General features: G+C 39.3%; 1 protein-coding gene across 1 annotated transcript in view; it reads left to right on the top strand.

The window, feature by feature from the left end:
• The first annotated feature begins 797 nt into the window (after nucleotides 1-797).
• The window catches only part of LOC121359715 (ras GTPase-activating protein 1-like), a 40,500-nt gene continuing 22,904 nt past the window's right edge, over nucleotides 798-18,393 (top strand). Inside the window, exons 1-5 of the mRNA XM_041478855.1 lie at nucleotides 798-1,216; nucleotides 2,827-2,944; nucleotides 4,513-4,544; nucleotides 8,633-8,685; nucleotides 9,551-9,701. Of these exons, the coding sequence (XP_041334789.1) occupies nucleotides 798-1,216; nucleotides 2,827-2,944; nucleotides 4,513-4,544; nucleotides 8,633-8,685; nucleotides 9,551-9,701 (773 nt within the window). The remainder of the gene's footprint in view (nucleotides 1,217-2,826; nucleotides 2,945-4,512; nucleotides 4,545-8,632; nucleotides 8,686-9,550; nucleotides 9,702-18,393) is intronic.

Raw genomic sequence — 18,393 nt, 5'->3', positions numbered from 1 at the left:
AAGGAAAGGTTCCTTCCACTCATCATGCCACCGACACCACATGGAGCAAATGGATTGCCCTCATCACCCAGCGTGCCTGTATTGAAAATCCAAATCATCCTGGGATTCTGGAAATTGTAACAAACTGGCCTGATGGGGAGACTTTTGGATTTTCTTCTTCTGAAGAAGAGGAGCAATTGGCACGTACCAAGGAAGCCTCACCATATAATGAGCTACCGGAGACTGAAAGATTATATGCCTTCTTCACTGAGGGTTCCTGCGGAATTGTAGGCACTAACCGGAAATGGAAAGCTGCAGTATGGAGCCCCACATGACAAGTTGCACAAGCTACCAAGGGACAAGGTGGATCGAGTCAGGTTGCAGAGCTTAAAGCCGTCCAGCTGGCTTTGGATATTGCCGAACGAGAGAAGTGGCCAAGGCTCTATCTCTACACCGACTCATGGATAGTAGCTAATGCTCTGTGGGGATGGCTGGATTACTGGAAAAAGGCCAACTGGAAGCACAGAGGGAAACCCATCTGGGCCGCCGAGATTTGGCAGGACATTGCCACCTGAGCAGAGAGGCTGACTGTGAAGATTTGACACCTGGATGCGCATGTACCCAAGAGTTGGGCTAATGAAGAACATCACAACAATGAGCAGGTGGACTGAGCTGCCAAGGTGAAAGTGTTACAGGTGGATCTAGACTGGCAGCACAAGGGAGAATCATTCCTAGCTCGTTGGGCCCATGATGCCTCTGGTCATCAGGGGAGAGATGCAACATACCAATGGGCCCGTGACTGAGGGGTGGACCTTACTATGGACAACATCTCACAGGTCATCCACAACTGCGAGACCTGCACTGTAATCAAACAGGCTGAGCGGGTGAAGCCTCTGTGGTACGATGGGCGATGGTTGAAGTACAGGTATAGGGAAGCCTGGCAAATTGACTACATCACGCTTCCCCAAACCCGCCAAGGCCAGCGCTATGTGGTGACCATGGTGGAAGCAACCACAGGATGGTTGGAAACCTACCCTGTGCCTCATGCTACTGCCCGGAACATCATCTTTGGCCTAGAAAAGCAAGTCCTGTGGAGATATGGCACCCCTGAGAGAACTGAGTTGGACAACAGAACCCATTTCAAGAACGGCCTTGTAAATACCTGGGCCAGAGAACATGGTATTGAATGGATATATCATATCCCTTATCATGCACCAGCTGCTGGGAAAGTTGAATGGTGCAACGGACTACTTAAGATGATCACATGAGTCATAGAATGATAACAGCCCATTGTGAGATGCTCCACCCAGGGGGGAGGAGCTAAGCATCCCCAACTGGATATAATCTGGGATTTGGGACAGAACAGTCAGTCTTTCCACTGGATTCCCAGAGGAATGGCCATCTTTTCCATTGGATCTTCAGAGGAAGACTACACCCTTTCTACAGGATCACTGCTCCAACAGAACCACATCTGCCACTCCAGGAGGACTGCAGCCACCAATCCAACTGGACTGCTACCAACACCCTGACCAACAGGGTGTCAGGTTGTATTCTGACTTTGTCAGTGGTTTTTCTTTTGTATTATTGCATGTATTTTGGTTTTCCCCTTTCCTAATAAATCGTATTTCTGACTTGGAGTCTCTCACTGGCTTTGCTTTCAAACCAGAGCAACCACTAAGTGCTACAGAGCATAGAAAACTGTAAAAGCCAAAACCAGTCTTTAACATGTACAGTAAAAAAAAGACCATGGTACAGATCAGATAAACTAATGTTTAAAACAGATAAATCAATATTGGGACCAGCAACTGTAAACAGATATAAATTCCTTCTAATACCTTTTGGTAAAATCTGTTTTTATCTCAAACCCTTTGAGGACCCTGTTGGGTACCAGAAAGGACTGTTGTGGTTTAACTCCAGATAGCAGCTAAGCATCCCACAGCTTCTTGCTCCCTCCCTACTGGTAGGATGGGGGAATAATTGGAAGGGTAAAAATGAGACATCTGTGGGTTGAGATAAAGACAGTTTTAATCATTAAAAATAAATTTTAAAAAAATGTTGTAAGGGGGAAAAATCCCACCCACCATCTGACAAGGAGAAAGGGAAATAAAACCCAAGAAAAACAAAGTTATGCAAATGAAAACAGTTGCATTTTATCAACAGACTGATGCCCAGCTGGTCCCTAAGTACACTGTCTGTCCCCCCACAGGAGCTACTATGAAGAAATTTATTCTAGTGAAAACCAGTATACCTGAGTTTGGGCTTACACTTAAGGAATAATTTATACTAACCTTCCAGTAATGAAACTCCTTTGAATGTTTTAATGCTTTGTATTTATACTCTTATTTGTAGTTATTTGCATGTCTTCTTGAGGAACTGTTCTGTATCTTCTTTTTAGCACTTATCTTCATATCCAAATACTTAAATCGTAGATATTCCATAGGCTTTAGTATACAAATCTTGGTTTTGATAGAAATATTTTTTTTTTAGACTATTAAGGAAATCTTTGATTGTTTTTACCTGTGCGTAGTATTTGGTCCCTCTTGATAAAAGAATGTTACTATCTTCTAATGCTGTTGTGTTTTTTTTTGTTTTATGCATCCTTAGCATACTTTAAAGTATCTATTAGATTCTAAATGTAAAATAAAGAAGGATTAACATGTGATATTCATACCTACTTAAACTGTGTGAAAAATGCACATGGTGTGCTTGGGATACCAATAAATATACCTTTCATGGTCAAATTTTATCAAATGTTTTTCTGAAACTATGCTCAAGAATTCACTGTGTTCATTAAACTTTGTATTATGATTGTACTTCTAACATATGTGTTACTGTAACTCTCTTCAGTTTCCTTAAAGGAGATATGTTTATTGTGCATAATGAATTGGAAGATGGCTGGATGTGGGTTACAAACCTACGGACAGATGAACAAGGTCTTATAGTAGAAGACCTGGTAGAAGAAGTGGTAAGTAATTTTATATTCAAATCTGCTGCAGAACTGTTTTTATTATGGCGGGGGTTCCCGGGGTCTCTCTCCGACCCTGGCTGCCATAGGTGTCCGGATAGCGAAGTCCAGCTAAGCACAACCTGTCTGGGTCCCTCAGGCAAGCTCCCAGCTGCAGGCAATCTTACCAAGCAGCTCAGCTCTTAAGTGAGATCACCTCTTTGGTGAATTCAGCTCTTTAGTGATTTCAGCTCTTTGCTTGCTAAATGCCTCAGCAGACACAGGGAGAGAGAGAAGTGCTGTATGAGGTTCCACAGAGGTGTCTTTATTGGCAGCCTCTGCGAAGGGTCGCAGTGACAGCTCTTCTGCAGAACTGGGCAGAAGTGGGTGTTTATATAGGGTATAGGGGTTTTGGGAAACAGTCCAATAGTAAGGGTCAAGGCGAATATGACCTATCGTCTTACAGAGAGATAACAAGGGTCCGAAGGTGGAAGAGGGGCTTCTTTGGTCCAGTCATCATGACTAGGCATTTCTTATCTTATGCAACTGACCACCAGGGAGGCCTTGCAGGCCCTGTGGCTGCTACAGAACTGAGATTTGATTTTTATTTTTTGTTAGTTGTGTGTAGAAGTTAACATTGAAATTAAACCAAACTAGGGTCATTTATCTGCCTGACTTTGTCTACTTTTCTAAACCTTCTTGCAGTATTTGAATCTGCCAGCTTTTAAGTAGTTTAACAAACTATTGTCTAATTTAATATCCAAACAAAGTACCTCTTCTTGTTATCCAAAAATGCTCATGTGCAAATGAATGATACTGTCAACTTTTTAAGCAGTTTCCTAAACTCACCAGTCCTGATAAATGACTTGCTAGTAATTCAGTTATATTATTTTTGTTTGTTTGTTTGCTTTGAAATATTCATAAATGTATCAACTCAAATTTTGCCATATGTCTTTGTTTTCATTTTTTTTAAGGGCCAAGCGTGGATATCAAAATTCTGATGAGTTAATTATACGTAGAAGGGCTTATGCTAAGTCAGGAAGCTAATCGGGTGACAAAGATAATTGAAATTGATTTACTGCAGGATAAGAGATTATTTAATGGACAAAAACACCCACCCCACCCTCCTACATGATTTTTTTTCAAAGTAGTTCACCATTGCTTTGGAGTCTTGATGATGTTTGCTTTGCAGCATATGTATATTGCTATTAGTAAAGTTTGCTTCACCTGTTCTCACATCTGTTTCAGGATGTGAATGGCTAAATTGAAATTAGAGTATCTAACTATAAATTTCTACATTAGTGGTTGAAGTTCACAAAAGTTTAGATTTAAGTTACCACATGTAAAGAAGGACTTGAAGAGTGACAGAAACAATCCTTTGAAATAACGTGTTATGTCTGAATTTCCACTGAATTCCAGTGAATGAAGTTGAAAACCTCTTTACATGAACTGTGCAATAAGCCATCTAGTTCAAAAATATCTTGGACTTCTTAGTGTTATTTCTACAGAAGGCCTTAACCTATGAAGTTTACTTTTCTAAACTCAAGCATACTGTCGTCATGTACTTAATATGTTAATTTTCCTATTAGGGAAGAGAAGAAGATCCACATGAAGGCAAAATGTAAGGATTTTTTTTAATTTTTTTTTTTTTAAAGCAAATAATAACTGTTTGTAAACTTTAGCTATGAGATTGGGAAGGTGAACCAAAGTTGTATGTACTTGTTTTTTAATCTTAAGACTTTTCTTCTATTCTAGCTGTTGAAGTTGAATAGGTCATTGACATGAAGTCTTGTATTAGTTATGCCTAATGTTAATGGGTTTTACAGTGAAAATCTTGAATGAGTCTCTGTGATCACTTTACCTAGAATATATTCACTGGAGGATGTGGTGTTTTCTGATTTGTGGGGATTTTTTATACCATACAGTTTAGCTTAGAGGTAACCTTTTTTTCAGGTCTGCTCAACTCTTAACTGCAGGAGAGTCATCAAAGTATCATTTAGAGGAATGATAGTATAATAGTAACACTTGATATTAGCCTCATGTGCTATCACTTTAAATGAAAACCAGGAGACACTAAAATAATGTTTGCAGTGAATTCCAACTTGTTAAATAATTTTTAAAAAAAGTAATACAATTTACAATGAACAATGAATTGATACAGGAAACTTGATTGTTATATGATTTTCTGTTGTAAAGATGAGCAGCGAATGAAAGTTACAGAAAATTTCTAGTAGCTGGATAACTTAATCTGTCCTCTATTTGCTTGCAATAATTGCAGCTTCTTCTTTCTGTATTTTTTACCCAGTTTGCAGTCTCCAAAGCACTGATGTTAGAAGAAGGCATTTCTTCTGGTGGTGTTTTCTTGGTTGTTTGTTTTTGTTCCTAATAGGGGAAAGAAAATTGTTGGTGTGTGGCTTCAGTTTACAGGTTTTCAAAGTTGTGCTAGTGAGTTTGGTATAGCAGCATAACAGTAGTAGGGATGCCTTCAAATACAGGAACTTTTTTTTTTTTTTTAAACCAAGTAGTTTGTAGCGAATCTTGAAGTTTGGATACTCAATTCAGTTACTCATTCTGCTCAGAAGATTCCAGAGGAGGCAGGGATTTCTGTAAATATTCCAATAGCCAGGGATTTTCCTGTAAAGGTAATATAGAAAGCAAGTTAGAACTAGAGCTCTTTTTATGTATAAGAGGCTTTGTTTTACACAAAATCACAGAATCGTTAAGGTTAGAAAAGACCTCTAAGATCAAGTCCAACCATCAACCCAGCAGCACCACCACATTCACCACTAAATTATGTCCTCAAGTGCCATATCCATGCATTTTTTGAACACTTCCAGGGATGGTGACTCCTCCACTTCCTTGGGCAGCCTGTTCCAATGCCTGACTACCCTTTCCATAAAGAAATTTTTCCTAATATCTAATCTAAACCTCTTCTGATGCAACTTTCCCTTTAAGGCCCTAGTTTGGTCCCATTTTGGGCTATTTCACAGAATCATTTGAGTTGGAAAAGACCTCTGAGATTGAGTCCAGCCTTTGACTGATCACCATCTTGTCAACTGGACCAGAGCACTAAAAGTGCCACATTCAGTCTTTCTTGAACACCTCCAGGGAGGGTGACTCCCACCTCTCTGGGCAGCCCATTCCAATGTGTAAGTACCCTTTCTGTGAAGAAATTCCTCCTGATTTCCAACCTGAATCTCCTTTGGCACAGCTTGAGGCTATGTCTTCTTCTCTGTCACTAGTTACCTGGTAGAAGAGGCCAACCCCCACATGGCTGCAACCTCTTTTCAGGTAGTTGTAGAGAGCAGTAAGGTCTCCCCTGAGCCTCCCCTTCTCCAGGCTAAACAACCCCAGTACCTTCAGCCACTCCTCAGAGGACTTACTCTCTAGACCCTTCACCAGCTTTGTTGCCCTTCTCTGGACATGCTCCAGCACCTCAATGTCTTTCTTGCAGTGAGTGGCTCAGAACCAGACATGGTATTTCAGGTGTGGCTTCACCAGTGCTGAATACAGGGAGGCAAATCACTACCCTGGTCCTGCTGGCTACACTATTTTTGATATAGGCTAAGATGTCATTGGCCTTCTTGGCCACCTGGGTACATGCTGGCCCATGTTCAGCCAGATGTCAACCCAGGCTGTAGCGCCGCATGAGGTTGTTTTGACCCAAGTGCAGGACCTGGCACTTGGCATTGTTGAACCTCATACTGTTGGTCTTGGCCCATGTATTCAGCATGTCCAGATCCCTCTGCAGAGCCTTCCTACCCTCCAGCAGATCAACACTCCCACCCAACTCAGTGTAGTCTGCAAACTTACTGAGGGTGCACTTGATCCTCCCATCCAGATTATAAATAAAGATATTAAACAGGACTGGCCCCAGCACTGAGCCTTGGGGAACACCATTAGTGACCAGATACAAACTGGCTGTAGCACCATTCACCACCACTGTCTGGGCCCAGTCATCCAGCCAATTTTTTTCCCATCAGAGGGTACCTGTCCAAGCCACGGGCTTCAGCCTCTCCAGGAGAATGCAGTTGGAGACAGTATCAAAGGCTTTGCTGAAGTCCAGGTAGACAATATCCACAGCCTTCCTCTCATCCACCAGGCAGGTCACCTGGTCAGAGAAGCAGATCACATTGGTCAAGTAGGACCTGCCTTTCCTAAACCCATGTTGGCTAGGCCTGATCACCTGTTTTTTCTGCATGTGCTGTGTGATGGCACTCCAGATGATGTTAGTCAGGCTGACAGGCCTGTAGTTCCCTGGATCCTCTTGTAGATTGGCATCACGTTGGCCAATCTCCAGTCATCTGGGACCTCCATGGTTCACCAGGACTGATGATAAATAATGGGGGGCATCTTAGGAAGCTCTTCCACCAGCTCCCTCAGTACCCTCAGGTGAATCCCATCAGGCCCCATAGACTTGTGAGTGACTTGTGGCTCGGCAGGTCATTAACTGCTTCCTTTTGGATTGCAGGGGATCTAGTCTGCTTCCCGCCTCTGTCTAGCAGCTCAGGGGGCTGGGTACCCTGAGGATAACCAGTCTTTGTTAAGGACTGAGGCAAAGACGGTATTAAGTACCTCAGCCTTTTCCTCATCCTTGGGAACAATGTGTCCATCCCATCCTTCCTCCCCACATCCAATAAAACATGGACATTTTCCTTGGCCCTCCTTTTGTTGTTAATGCATTTGTAAAAATACTTTTTACTGTCTTTTATGACAGTAGCCAGATTGAATTCCAGCTGGGCTTTTGCCTTTCTAATCCCCTCTGCATGACCTAACAATATCCTTGTACTCTTCCTGAGTTGCCTGCCCCTTCTTCCTCAGGTCATAAATTCACTTTTCTTTTTTTTACCTGAGTTCCTGTGAAAGATCCCTGTTCAACCAGGCCAGTTTTCTTCCCTGATAGCTTGTCTTTAGGCACACAGGGACAGCCTGCTCTTGCACCTTTACCATTTCCATCTTAAAGTATGTCCAACCTTCCTGGTCCCCTTTGTTACTAAGGACACACTTAAACATGCATGCATGTGCATATCCACTCTGCAATGAAAGGCCCTATTTCTAGCTTTCCTTTAAAAGACAGGATGAGCTCTTAAGATGTAGCATGTGGTATGTCACATGTAAACTGAATACCTGTGCAACATCAAGCTGCTTCCTATAATCATTGGTATCAGGTTAAGACTGGACAGATTGCTGTATATTTTTGAATGATGATTTGATGAAGGTAACTAAACTGATTCTTATTCAGTAGTTAATAAAGCTGGAGTTTATTTCCTCAGCTTCTAGCGAAATTAAATTTTAGTTATTCTGTATAGTGTTTAACTTTCATTAATGTCCTTGGGCTTTGTATTTCATGCTTCAAATAAATTGCTATCTGAGACTGGCTTCAAATATGCCTGTCATTATCTGGCATTCAAACAATGCCTTTAATCTCTAAACACATTTGGATTTGAACATCTGATTTGTGTTGGACACCTGTACTCAAATAAGTTTATATAGATGTAGATACTTATTTTTCATTCTGTTGGTAGAAAAACAGAATTGCTGAATAACATAACAGTTGCTTATATAATCTATATTTGATAGATTTTTTTAAACAAAAATTCATTCATATGTACCAGAGATTAATTCATAGATGTCAGAGCCTTAGATGTCACAACTACTAAAAAAGAGAGCTGATAGTCTTGCTTTCTAATTTTTCTCTTTATCTTTAAGATGGTTCCATGGGAAGATCTCCAAACAAGACGCTTACAATTTGCTGATGACAGGTACTTTTATTTCAGATGGAAATAGAGTGGTAGGGGAATGAGACAAATTAATCCTTTGAGACTGCAGGAAAACCTGTCTTTTCTTCTGTATGAACATATGAGCATCAGATCTGTGGTTGCTACTACATTGGAAAAAACCTCATGGCTGAGCATTGAGGGGGTTTTTTTAAATGTTCTCAAGTAAAGTTAGTTTCAGAATTCTGACTGAAATAGCTAATTTTCAAAAAATTTTTGTAATATACATAAATATATCTTGGGCTTCATTAAAATACTGAGGAGAAAATACTGTTCACAGAATTACAGAGTATTCTGAGTTGGAAGGGACTCACAAGGATCACTGAGTCCAACTCCTGGCCCTGCACAGAACCATCCCCCAAGATTCACCATGTGCCTGAGAGTGTTGTCCAAACACTTCTTGAACTCTGGAAGGCTTGATGCTGTTATATACTTATGGGAGAATGTATTAAACTTTAGTGTCCTCATAGAGGAAATATTTTTTTAAAATGAAAACATCAAGATTTCAGACTCATACTGCCAAATAACTTACCTTAAATATGAGAACAAAAATATTTAGGTTTTTTTTTAAATATTGTCAAAACTCATGCACACCATATGCTCTTGTAAAGAGTTGACAAAAGTTTGGGATAGGTTGTCACCTACAGCCAAATGTTTTGGCATTAACTTTAGCAGTTTAGTACTACTTCATCCTTTTTGGGGGAAGAATGGGGATCACTGTTGGAATTTAGATCAGACTTTATCCTTTATGTGTGCAATTCTTGCTAATTTGTACAGAAAGAGCTTTGATAAGAGCTCATAAGTGACACTAAGTAACAGTTAATAATGCTGTATTATTATATCTTTTCAGTTGGTCAGGTGTGCAGTTTTCTTGTGAGGCCTTCAGATAATACACCTGGTGATTATTCACTTTATTTTCGGACCAGTGAAAATATTCAGCGTTTTAAAATATGTCCAACATCAAGCAATCAGTTTATGATGGGAGGCAGATATTATAATAGGTAAGTTTTAATAGTTGTGTGTATTTTACAGTTCTGTAAGGAGCTTGTATAACATTGCTGATAACTTACTGATATGATCATAAAGTTTCAGTGTTTCTTAAGGATATACTAGGAGTTTTAACTAACTTGTTTAGTAGTTAGTTGTAACTAAGTACATTCTAAAAGCCTTCAAATGCTTAGGTGTAACTTGTTACTTTTGAAGTATTTTTCTTCTTCTGTAAATTATTTTCTTTACCCTATACATTGGATTATGACATGTAATTAGGAGAATGCTGTGTTAACTTGGAAACTACTATTTGTAATAAGGAGGTTTGTGTATATGAAAGGGGAAAATTAAAATATTTGTTTTATTGGAGATATTCAGTAGGGATTTTAAAGTATAAACAATAGAAATGGGTATTGACAACAAAGGGGAAATTACCTTTATTGTTGAAAAAAGTAATTAAATTAATCACCTTAATATATCTGAATATTTTGGTCAGAAGTGCAGATAGTGAAAGCTCACCTTTCTCTCTTAACTGAGGCCATTGCCTGTCACATGATCAGAAATTTTCTGGACTTGTTCACCTAGAACCAGGGTATTCTTCATCCCAATAGAGAATTTCTCTCAATTCCAGCTTGGCTTCTGAGTGGGTAGAGATCCACCAACTGGTGTGTCTGAGAAAATGTTGAGGTCTCCTAAGAAGTTCAGTGGACTTCTTCATATGATTTCAAATGGACAATGGTTTGAGACTAAGCAATTGGAACATTATTAACCTATATATATCCCACACACAGACTGCTTGAATATCTTCTACATTAATCAGTCTGGCCTCCAGACATCCTCATTGAAAATCAAGCTAGCTTCAGTGTCAGCCTTTGAAGGTAAATCCTCTTTTGCCCATTCTCTAGTTACATAGCGTATTGGGAGAATGATAGATTTCAAGCACTCTAGGTGATGTCAAACTAATTAGCAAATTAGTGGAAGTCTTATTAGTCTCAAATGGCTTTGCAGTATTAGAGAGTATAGCTCCAGAAACTTACTGCAATAAGTTATTACTTCCCATTGCTGGATTCACTAGAGAAGTTTCTTTCCTTGACATTGTATGGAAAAGAAGATGAAAAGATTAAGCATCACTAAGTTATGATAATATGCTTTTAGAGTGCTTTTTGAATATTTTGGTACCTAGGTTGCAAAGATCTTCCTCAGTGTGAGAGAACTACTTGGCTTTGAAAGACTTCTAGTTTTAGTTGAATGTTTTGGAGAATTACTAATATACTCTTAGGCTCAAATTCTGTCAAATTCATATTTACTGACAGTTGATAGACTTCTTGGAAGTTCAAACATGCAGGATAATGATGCAAAATGGAGGTGGTAACTGCCCCAAATTATTTACCATAAGATATACTGCAGAGGGCAATAAATGAGAAGCAGAAAAAAGAAGGAATAGCTTTCTGTGCGCTTCTTAATTCTTGTATTGGTTTATTTGTTATGGACCCTGGAAGAAGGAAGTCTTTAAATATGTGAAGACTAAGGTGGATTGTTGTATGAAACAGTCAGAAGTTGCTGAAAAGCATCAAATGGCATTAAATTCAGAACAGAAATATAGGAAGTATGAGTTTCTGCAAGATAATGAAATTATTTATGAGCATTTCTTGGGGCAGAGAGAACATCTGTGTTTATTCTTCATCAAAAATGTAGAGTTTGTCTTCAAGGTGAAAAACTAGAGGTTGAAGACGTGCTGCTTCTTTAAATGCATGTGTTAAACAGTTTTCATTGATCTATTTATAAGCTATTTCTTTAAATGTTCTGAAGGTATCTGCTTTAAATTTGATACTAGTATTAGACTGGAACTTTAAAAAAATCATCCTTTGGTAGTAGTGTTGTTTCTCTTGAAGATTCTTCTCTTGCTGCTTTAGTGATTTTAAGTGGGATTAAAAAATGGATAAAATAAAGCCAATCTTCTTTTGCAGAGTATTGATTACAATTATAGTAACAAAAATTGTATAACAAAGTTTTCCATACAAAAGTAACAGCCTGAAGAATAGTTAAGAAACCAACTCAAAAGCTGACTGTTGTTTTATTTTCCAGGTAATGTAAATATCCAGACATGGGACTGGAACCAATATAAGCAATGCTATGTATCAGACTATATTCCAAAAGCCAGCCAACATTATTTTGGGTGATCATGGCAAAAAATTCCTGGGTACATCTTGGGAATCTAGTATTCTGTTAGGCATAGGAAGACTACTTTTTCTACTAACCTTCTCCATTTGCATGTTCACCCACTATTCTGCATATTAATTGCTCAAAACTTCTATTGATGAGTATAACTAACAGACCATATTTACACTCATATGGAGATTTGCTTTCCTTATTTCTTATATCATCTCTACAAAACAGTCTGTAGTCTTCTAGTTGTCTATTTGAAGGTCTTAATATATAGTAAATGTGAAATACATATTGAGTGAATTATTTTGACTAGATATTGAAATAGTATTTTTCCATGGACTTCAGTAAAGCATGTAACTTTTGTGATCTTTATGTTTATTCCATGGACAAGATAGGTGACTACTGGGGTACTTATCACTAATGAGGCTACACCTTGGATACTGTGTTCAGTTCTGGGCCCCTCACTACAAGACACATATTGATGTGCTGGAGCGTGTCCAGAGAAGGGTAACAGAGCTGTTGAGGGCTCTGGAGCACAAGTCTTATGAGAAGTGGCTGAGGAAATGGAGGTTTAGCCTGGAGAAAAAGAGCATATGGGGAGACCTTATTGCTCTCTACAACTCCCTGAAAGAAGATTTTAGCAAGGTGGGTGTTGGTCTCTTCTCCCAAGTAACAAGCAATAGGGCAGGAGGAAGTTGCCTCAAGTTGTGCCAGGGGAGGTTAGGATTGAATATCAGGAAAAATTTCTTCACCAAAAGAGTTGTGAAGCATTAGAAAGGGCTTCCCAGGGCAGTGGTGGAGTCACTATCCCTGGAGGGATTTAAAGGCTGTGTAGATGTGGTACTTAGGGACATGGTTTAGTGGTGAACTTGTCAGTGCTGGGTTAATGGTTGGACTTGATTATCTTAGAAGTCTTTTCCAACCTAAATGATTCTATGAATATCTACTTTTTCATGTAAAAATTGTCAAAGCTGGTTGGGGGGCAAGGGGCATGATGATGGGACAGGAGGACATGTGATTTTACTAACTGCATATCATGAAATCTCAAACAGAAAATATATGCTTACTAGCCTGTGGCCACACCATCCTGAACATACTCTGTTTCCTTTCATCTTAGAAGCTAAGCAGCTTTGGGCCCAGTTAATACTGGATGGGAGACTGCTTGAGAATACTGAGTCCAGGTGTTGTAGGCTTCTAGAAAAGGGCCATGAAGATGATGGGTTAGAGTATCTGTCGTTTGAGGGCAAGTGGAGGGAGCTGGGACTGTTCAGCTTTGAGAAGAGAAGGTGGTGGTGGGGAATCTTATCACTCTGTATAAATTCCTGATAGGGAGGGAGCAAAGAAGAGAGAGAGAAACTCTTTGTAGTAGTGGCCAGTGTGATGGTGATCAAACACTGGAAGAGAATACCCAAAGAGCTTGTAGAGTTTCCATCTTTAAAGATACTCAGAACATTGCTGAACAAGATTCTAAGCAATCTGTTATACCTTCTTTGAAATGGGGACTTGAACTAGGTGATCTTGGAGGTCCCTTGCAACCTCAGCTGTTCTGTGAATAGCTTCCATGTTTTACAGTTGGGTTTCTTTTGTTTGTTTTTGTTTATGATGTGGTTTTGTTATGGAAGGGTGTGGGGTTTTTTGGTTTTGTTTTTTGTTTTGGGGTAGGTTTTGGAATTTGGGTTTTTTTGGGTGAGTGGGGTTGGTTGGATTTTTTTGTTTATTTGTTCCAGTTGGAAGGGACCTACAACGATTATCTAGTCCTGGACTGACCAAAAGTTAAAGCATATTACTAAGGGCATTGTCCACAGACATGCATGGGACATCAACTACCTCTCTGGGAAAAGCCTGTTCCACTGTTTGACCACACTCTGGGTAAAGAAATGCTTCCTAATGTCAAGTCGCAACCTGCCCTGGCACAACTTTGAACCATTCCCACATGTCCTGTCACTGGATCCCAGAGAGAAGAGCTCAGCACCTCCCTCTCCACTTCCCCTCCTCAGGAAACTGTAGAGAGCAATGAGGTCACCCCTCAGCCTCCTTTTCTCCAAACTAAACAAACCCAGTGTCCTCAACCACTCCTCACAGGACATTCATTCCAGCCCTTTCACCAGTTTTGTTGTCCTTCTCTAGACACATTCAAGGACCTTGACATCCTTCTTAAATGGTGGGGCCCAGAACTGCACACAATACTCAAGGTGAGGCTGCTCCAATGCTAAATACAGAGGGATAGTCACCTCTTAACTGGCTGGTTATGCTGTGCTTGATGCACCCCAGGATGTGGTTTGCCCTCTTGGCTGCCGGGGCTCACTGCTGTCTCCAATTGAGCCTGCTGTCAACCAGCACCCCAGATCCCTTTCTGCAGGGCTGCTCTCCAGACAGAGTTTACACACTAGTTGAGCTTTGGCCTTCGATGTCTTCTCCCTTCATATGCAAACAAGGGCTCTGTAATTTTTCTGTGAAGCCTGACCTCAGTTCCAGAGATCATACAATTTTTTTCCCTCTGAGCTTGACAAGGAGTTCCCTGTTCAGCCAAGCTGGTCTTCTGTCCCATTTGCTTGACTTGTGACACACACTGGAATTGCCTATTCCTGTGCTTTTAAAAGGTGGTTCTTAAAGACCAACCAGTACTCATGGACGCCTAAGCCCTCAAAAGCAGATTCCCAGGGGACACTGCTAAGTAGCTCCCTGAATAGCCTAAAGTTTTCTCTCTTGAAGTCCAGGGTAGCAACTCTGCTGTCCTTTTTTCTCATTACACTGAAAAGTTTAAACTCAACCATTTCATGATCACTGTGGCCATGACAGCCACCTACCATTGTATCTCACGAGTCCTTCTCTGTTTGCAAACAATAAGTCTAGGATGACATCTTTCCTAGTTGGCTCACTGAGTACGTGTGACAAGAAGTTATCTCCTACAAACATTAGGAATTTCCTAGAGTTAATTGTCACAGCAATATGATATTCCCAGTTGATGTCAGGGAAGTAGAAAACTCCCATAAGGATAAGGGCTACTGATCCAGAGATTTCTCCTAATTGCCTGTAGAATAACTCATCAATGCTATCATCCTGGCTGGGAGATCGATAGTAGACACCTACTCTGACAGCTGCTGTTTTCCATCCCCCAAATTCTCACCCAGAGTCTCTCAGCCACATTATTGTTAACTGTAAGTACTGTACAGTCACATCTCTCCCTTACATACAGTGCAACTCATCCACCTTGCCTGCTGCCTGTTCTGCCTATCCCTCCTGAATAGCCTGTAGCCCATCATTCCAGCATTCCACCAGGTCTCACGAATACCAATGATATTGTCACTCTGGGAACTGACTAACACTTCCAGTTCATCCTATTTGTTTCTCATACTGCATGTGTTGGTGTACAAGCATATAGATGTGCTTCTAAGCCATCAGTGCTCTCCAGAACAGCATAAATGTTCCCATTAGCATTGCCACCCTCAGGTGATACCATGACAACCCTTGGCTTACCTTCAGCTGTCCTGTTGGTGTCCCCTTCCTACACTGATTGTAGTTTAAAGCCCTCTCAATCAGTCCTGTGAGTTTATGAACAAGGAAGCGTTTCCCCTGTCAGGACAGATGGATCATGTCAGGTCCCAGCATACCTTGTGTCTCAGACTTTCCATGGTTATAAAAAGCAATATTCTGGTAGAGGCACCAGTCCTGGATCCAGATGTCTTGAGTTCACCTGTTTCTTCTAAAGCCTCTCCCTCTTACTGGGAAGACTGAGGAAAATGCTACCTGTGCTTGCTTTTGGAGTATAGGCAGAAATGTAGTATTACTTATACAAGTTGTGAAACTTCCAGTCCCATGTCTGGATATGCAAACTACCTGGGAAGTAAAATGATATTTGAATGTAAGGTAGCAATTTTAAAGTTTCACTTCTGATTTTAGAAGGTGGAGTAGGATAGGCATATCTCATGCCACTTTGTCCTCTCATTCTGTTTTCTTTCTGAAATCTCACCTTCCTAAGAGAGAGTTTTCCAAAAACTTGAAAAATTTAGAAGGGGGGCAGCAGCACAGAGTGGTGTATCTGTTGATTCCATGTCAAAGTAGAACATAAGAAATATTGACCTAACAGTTACAGATTGAACAAGTTTTCAAATTATGTTTAATTTGAGAGATGAGGCAATTTTCAGACTAGATGATGACTGGAGTTGTTGGAAGACTTTTTAATAATTAAGTGATAGATTAATCCATGTTTTGATAGGCTGAACAATATGGGATTAACACGTATTAACATGTTAATGTCTTTTTCCTTATAATTTAATGATGTAGTGTTCTGTTTTCTGGATTCTTCACTATTTGAAATGTCAGTGATTCCAAAATTGGCCAGATAGAAACTTTCTAACACAGTTTTGAGTATTAGAAAGTAGGCATTCTTTATTGCAGCATGCTGGTCACTCAGAGGATCTTTCCTCTAATTGAGTGCCCTGAGCATCAAGTGAACAGAGTTTTTATCATACACACTGATTGCATATTCATTAGCTATCCCTGCTTACTTGATGTATATGTATTACATTTTAATTAGCTATCCCCACTTCCTTGGCTTTATTTTACATAGTCACACCCCTTATCAGAAGTCCTTATATGCTTCTTCAGTAGTCTTCAACATCTGGTGTCCTTTTTTAGGTGGCTGTTCCTTGAGCCCTGCTTTAGAGTAAGCACAATATTGTTGTTTTGCATAATTTCTGCTTTGTCAGCCTTGCAGAGCTGAGCTGGCATCCTGATTGCATTTTGCATGACTTTTGTTTGCCTAAGTTACATTGTCCTTATCAGAGTAAAATACTGTTCTGTTCTAATGTCCTTATCATCAGCTGTTGGAATAACCCTTAATTCACCCATTAAGTATTAAAAGACTGATACTACTTATTATGATGAGATACTTTTAAAATTATCCAAGTAGCTAGGATCTGGGCAGCCTAATAAACTATGCTAAACATTTTACAATTACTAATGTAACTGTAGTGTAGTATTGAGACTCATATTTATTTCTCCATATTGAACCAAGTTCAACCATTCATTTTTATAAATTCATGCTTATTTATACCTTCCTTGATGTCTTTTGTGTAAGTAGGATTTTGTTGATGTCAGATGCTGAAAATTTTTATAAATACTATTTTCCTGTCACCCTGTTTCTTTTTGTGGTCTGTTCCATCTCATGCTTTGTATTTTATGTTAGCTAACTTGGATTACTTGATAATTCATTCTCAAGTGTATTTGATTATATGTAGTATCTTTCTTTTTGTAATGTTTGGTTTGTTCAGTCATTTGGACTGCTTCAGTGGTGACAATAGATAATGACCATCTGAGTTGAGTGTGTGGGGGAGAAGAGGGCTAAAGAAATTGTATAAAGCTGTTTTATTATTGATTGCCCTCATATTGGCAATAGCTGTTTAACATGCAAAATACAGTGAGTGATTATTTTATGCAGTGTAGTAAAGCTTAAATTTTCATGGTGAAAATGGCATATGCATGTTGCATATTAATAAAAATTTAAATTTATTTGGGGTTTAGTAATATTGAGAAATTCAAGACATTACAAACTTGAAAAAATAACTAATCTTCCTGTGAACATTTTTAGCTTAATGCGTATACACTAGTTCATAGCTTTAGAAGAATGAAATTGAGAAAAAGCAAATAGATTTCTTTCTATTGTTTTAGTTACATGTATTTTATGATTGTTTTTATGATAATTTTTATAGTATCCTATATTTTTCCTTTCGATAAAATTTTATCCAATTGTAATAGGCCAAAGATTTATCATGTGTGCCTTTTTGATTACATTTGCACACACAGCTAACAGTCTATATGAAATGAGAAAACACATAATGTATATTTTTGTTCTCTTCTGAATTACCTTCTTATCTTCAGGTTTATATTTCATATATGAATGCTTCATCTGTGTTGATGTTAACTTCTCTTTATTACAATGTAACTTTCAATAACTGTAAAAATAAGAGCAATCCAAAGATATATTGAATTTTAGATTGTGTCTGTCACTACTTCTTTCCTGATCCTTCAAAATAGAATTTAAACCTGACTTTGGTAATTAAAATGTAAGCTTACCCATAGAAACATGTTTCTGACTGGGTATTTAATTTAACACGATGGTTCAGTGATTTGAAGTACAATCTGCATAGTCTGTGTTACAAAACTTTTTTATTTCCCATTCCTGTCTTCGTAAACAAAACTTGATTTCCACAGTTTGAAATATCTTACATTCCCCTTCCTTAGTTACTCTAGGACTTTGAAAATTATTACCAATAAAATAGCAATTTTCAGCCTGTTTGGAGAGCTGAGAAATGCACATGTGTTACTTGAATGTGGAAAAGGTAGTGTACTCATTTGGCATTGAGGTGGGTTGACCTTGTCTGGTTGCCATGTGCCCACCAAGACCCCTTCTCGGCCCTCAGCCCCCTCAGTGGGACTGGGAGAAAAATAGGGTGAAAAACTTGTGGGTCAAGAAAAAGGCAGTTTAACAAAGAAAAGGCTGCACAGGGAAGCAAAGGAAAAACAAGATTTTTTTTTTCT

This window comes from Pyrgilauda ruficollis, unplaced genomic scaffold (assembly GCF_017590135.1).
Source record: "Pyrgilauda ruficollis isolate IOZ18807 unplaced genomic scaffold, ASM1759013v1 scaffold460, whole genome shotgun sequence".
In the NCBI taxonomy this organism is placed as follows: domain Eukaryota; kingdom Metazoa; phylum Chordata; class Aves; order Passeriformes; family Passeridae; genus Pyrgilauda; species Pyrgilauda ruficollis.
The sequence above is the reverse complement of the archived record's forward strand: the minus strand, read 5'-3'. Positions and strand labels throughout refer to the sequence as shown.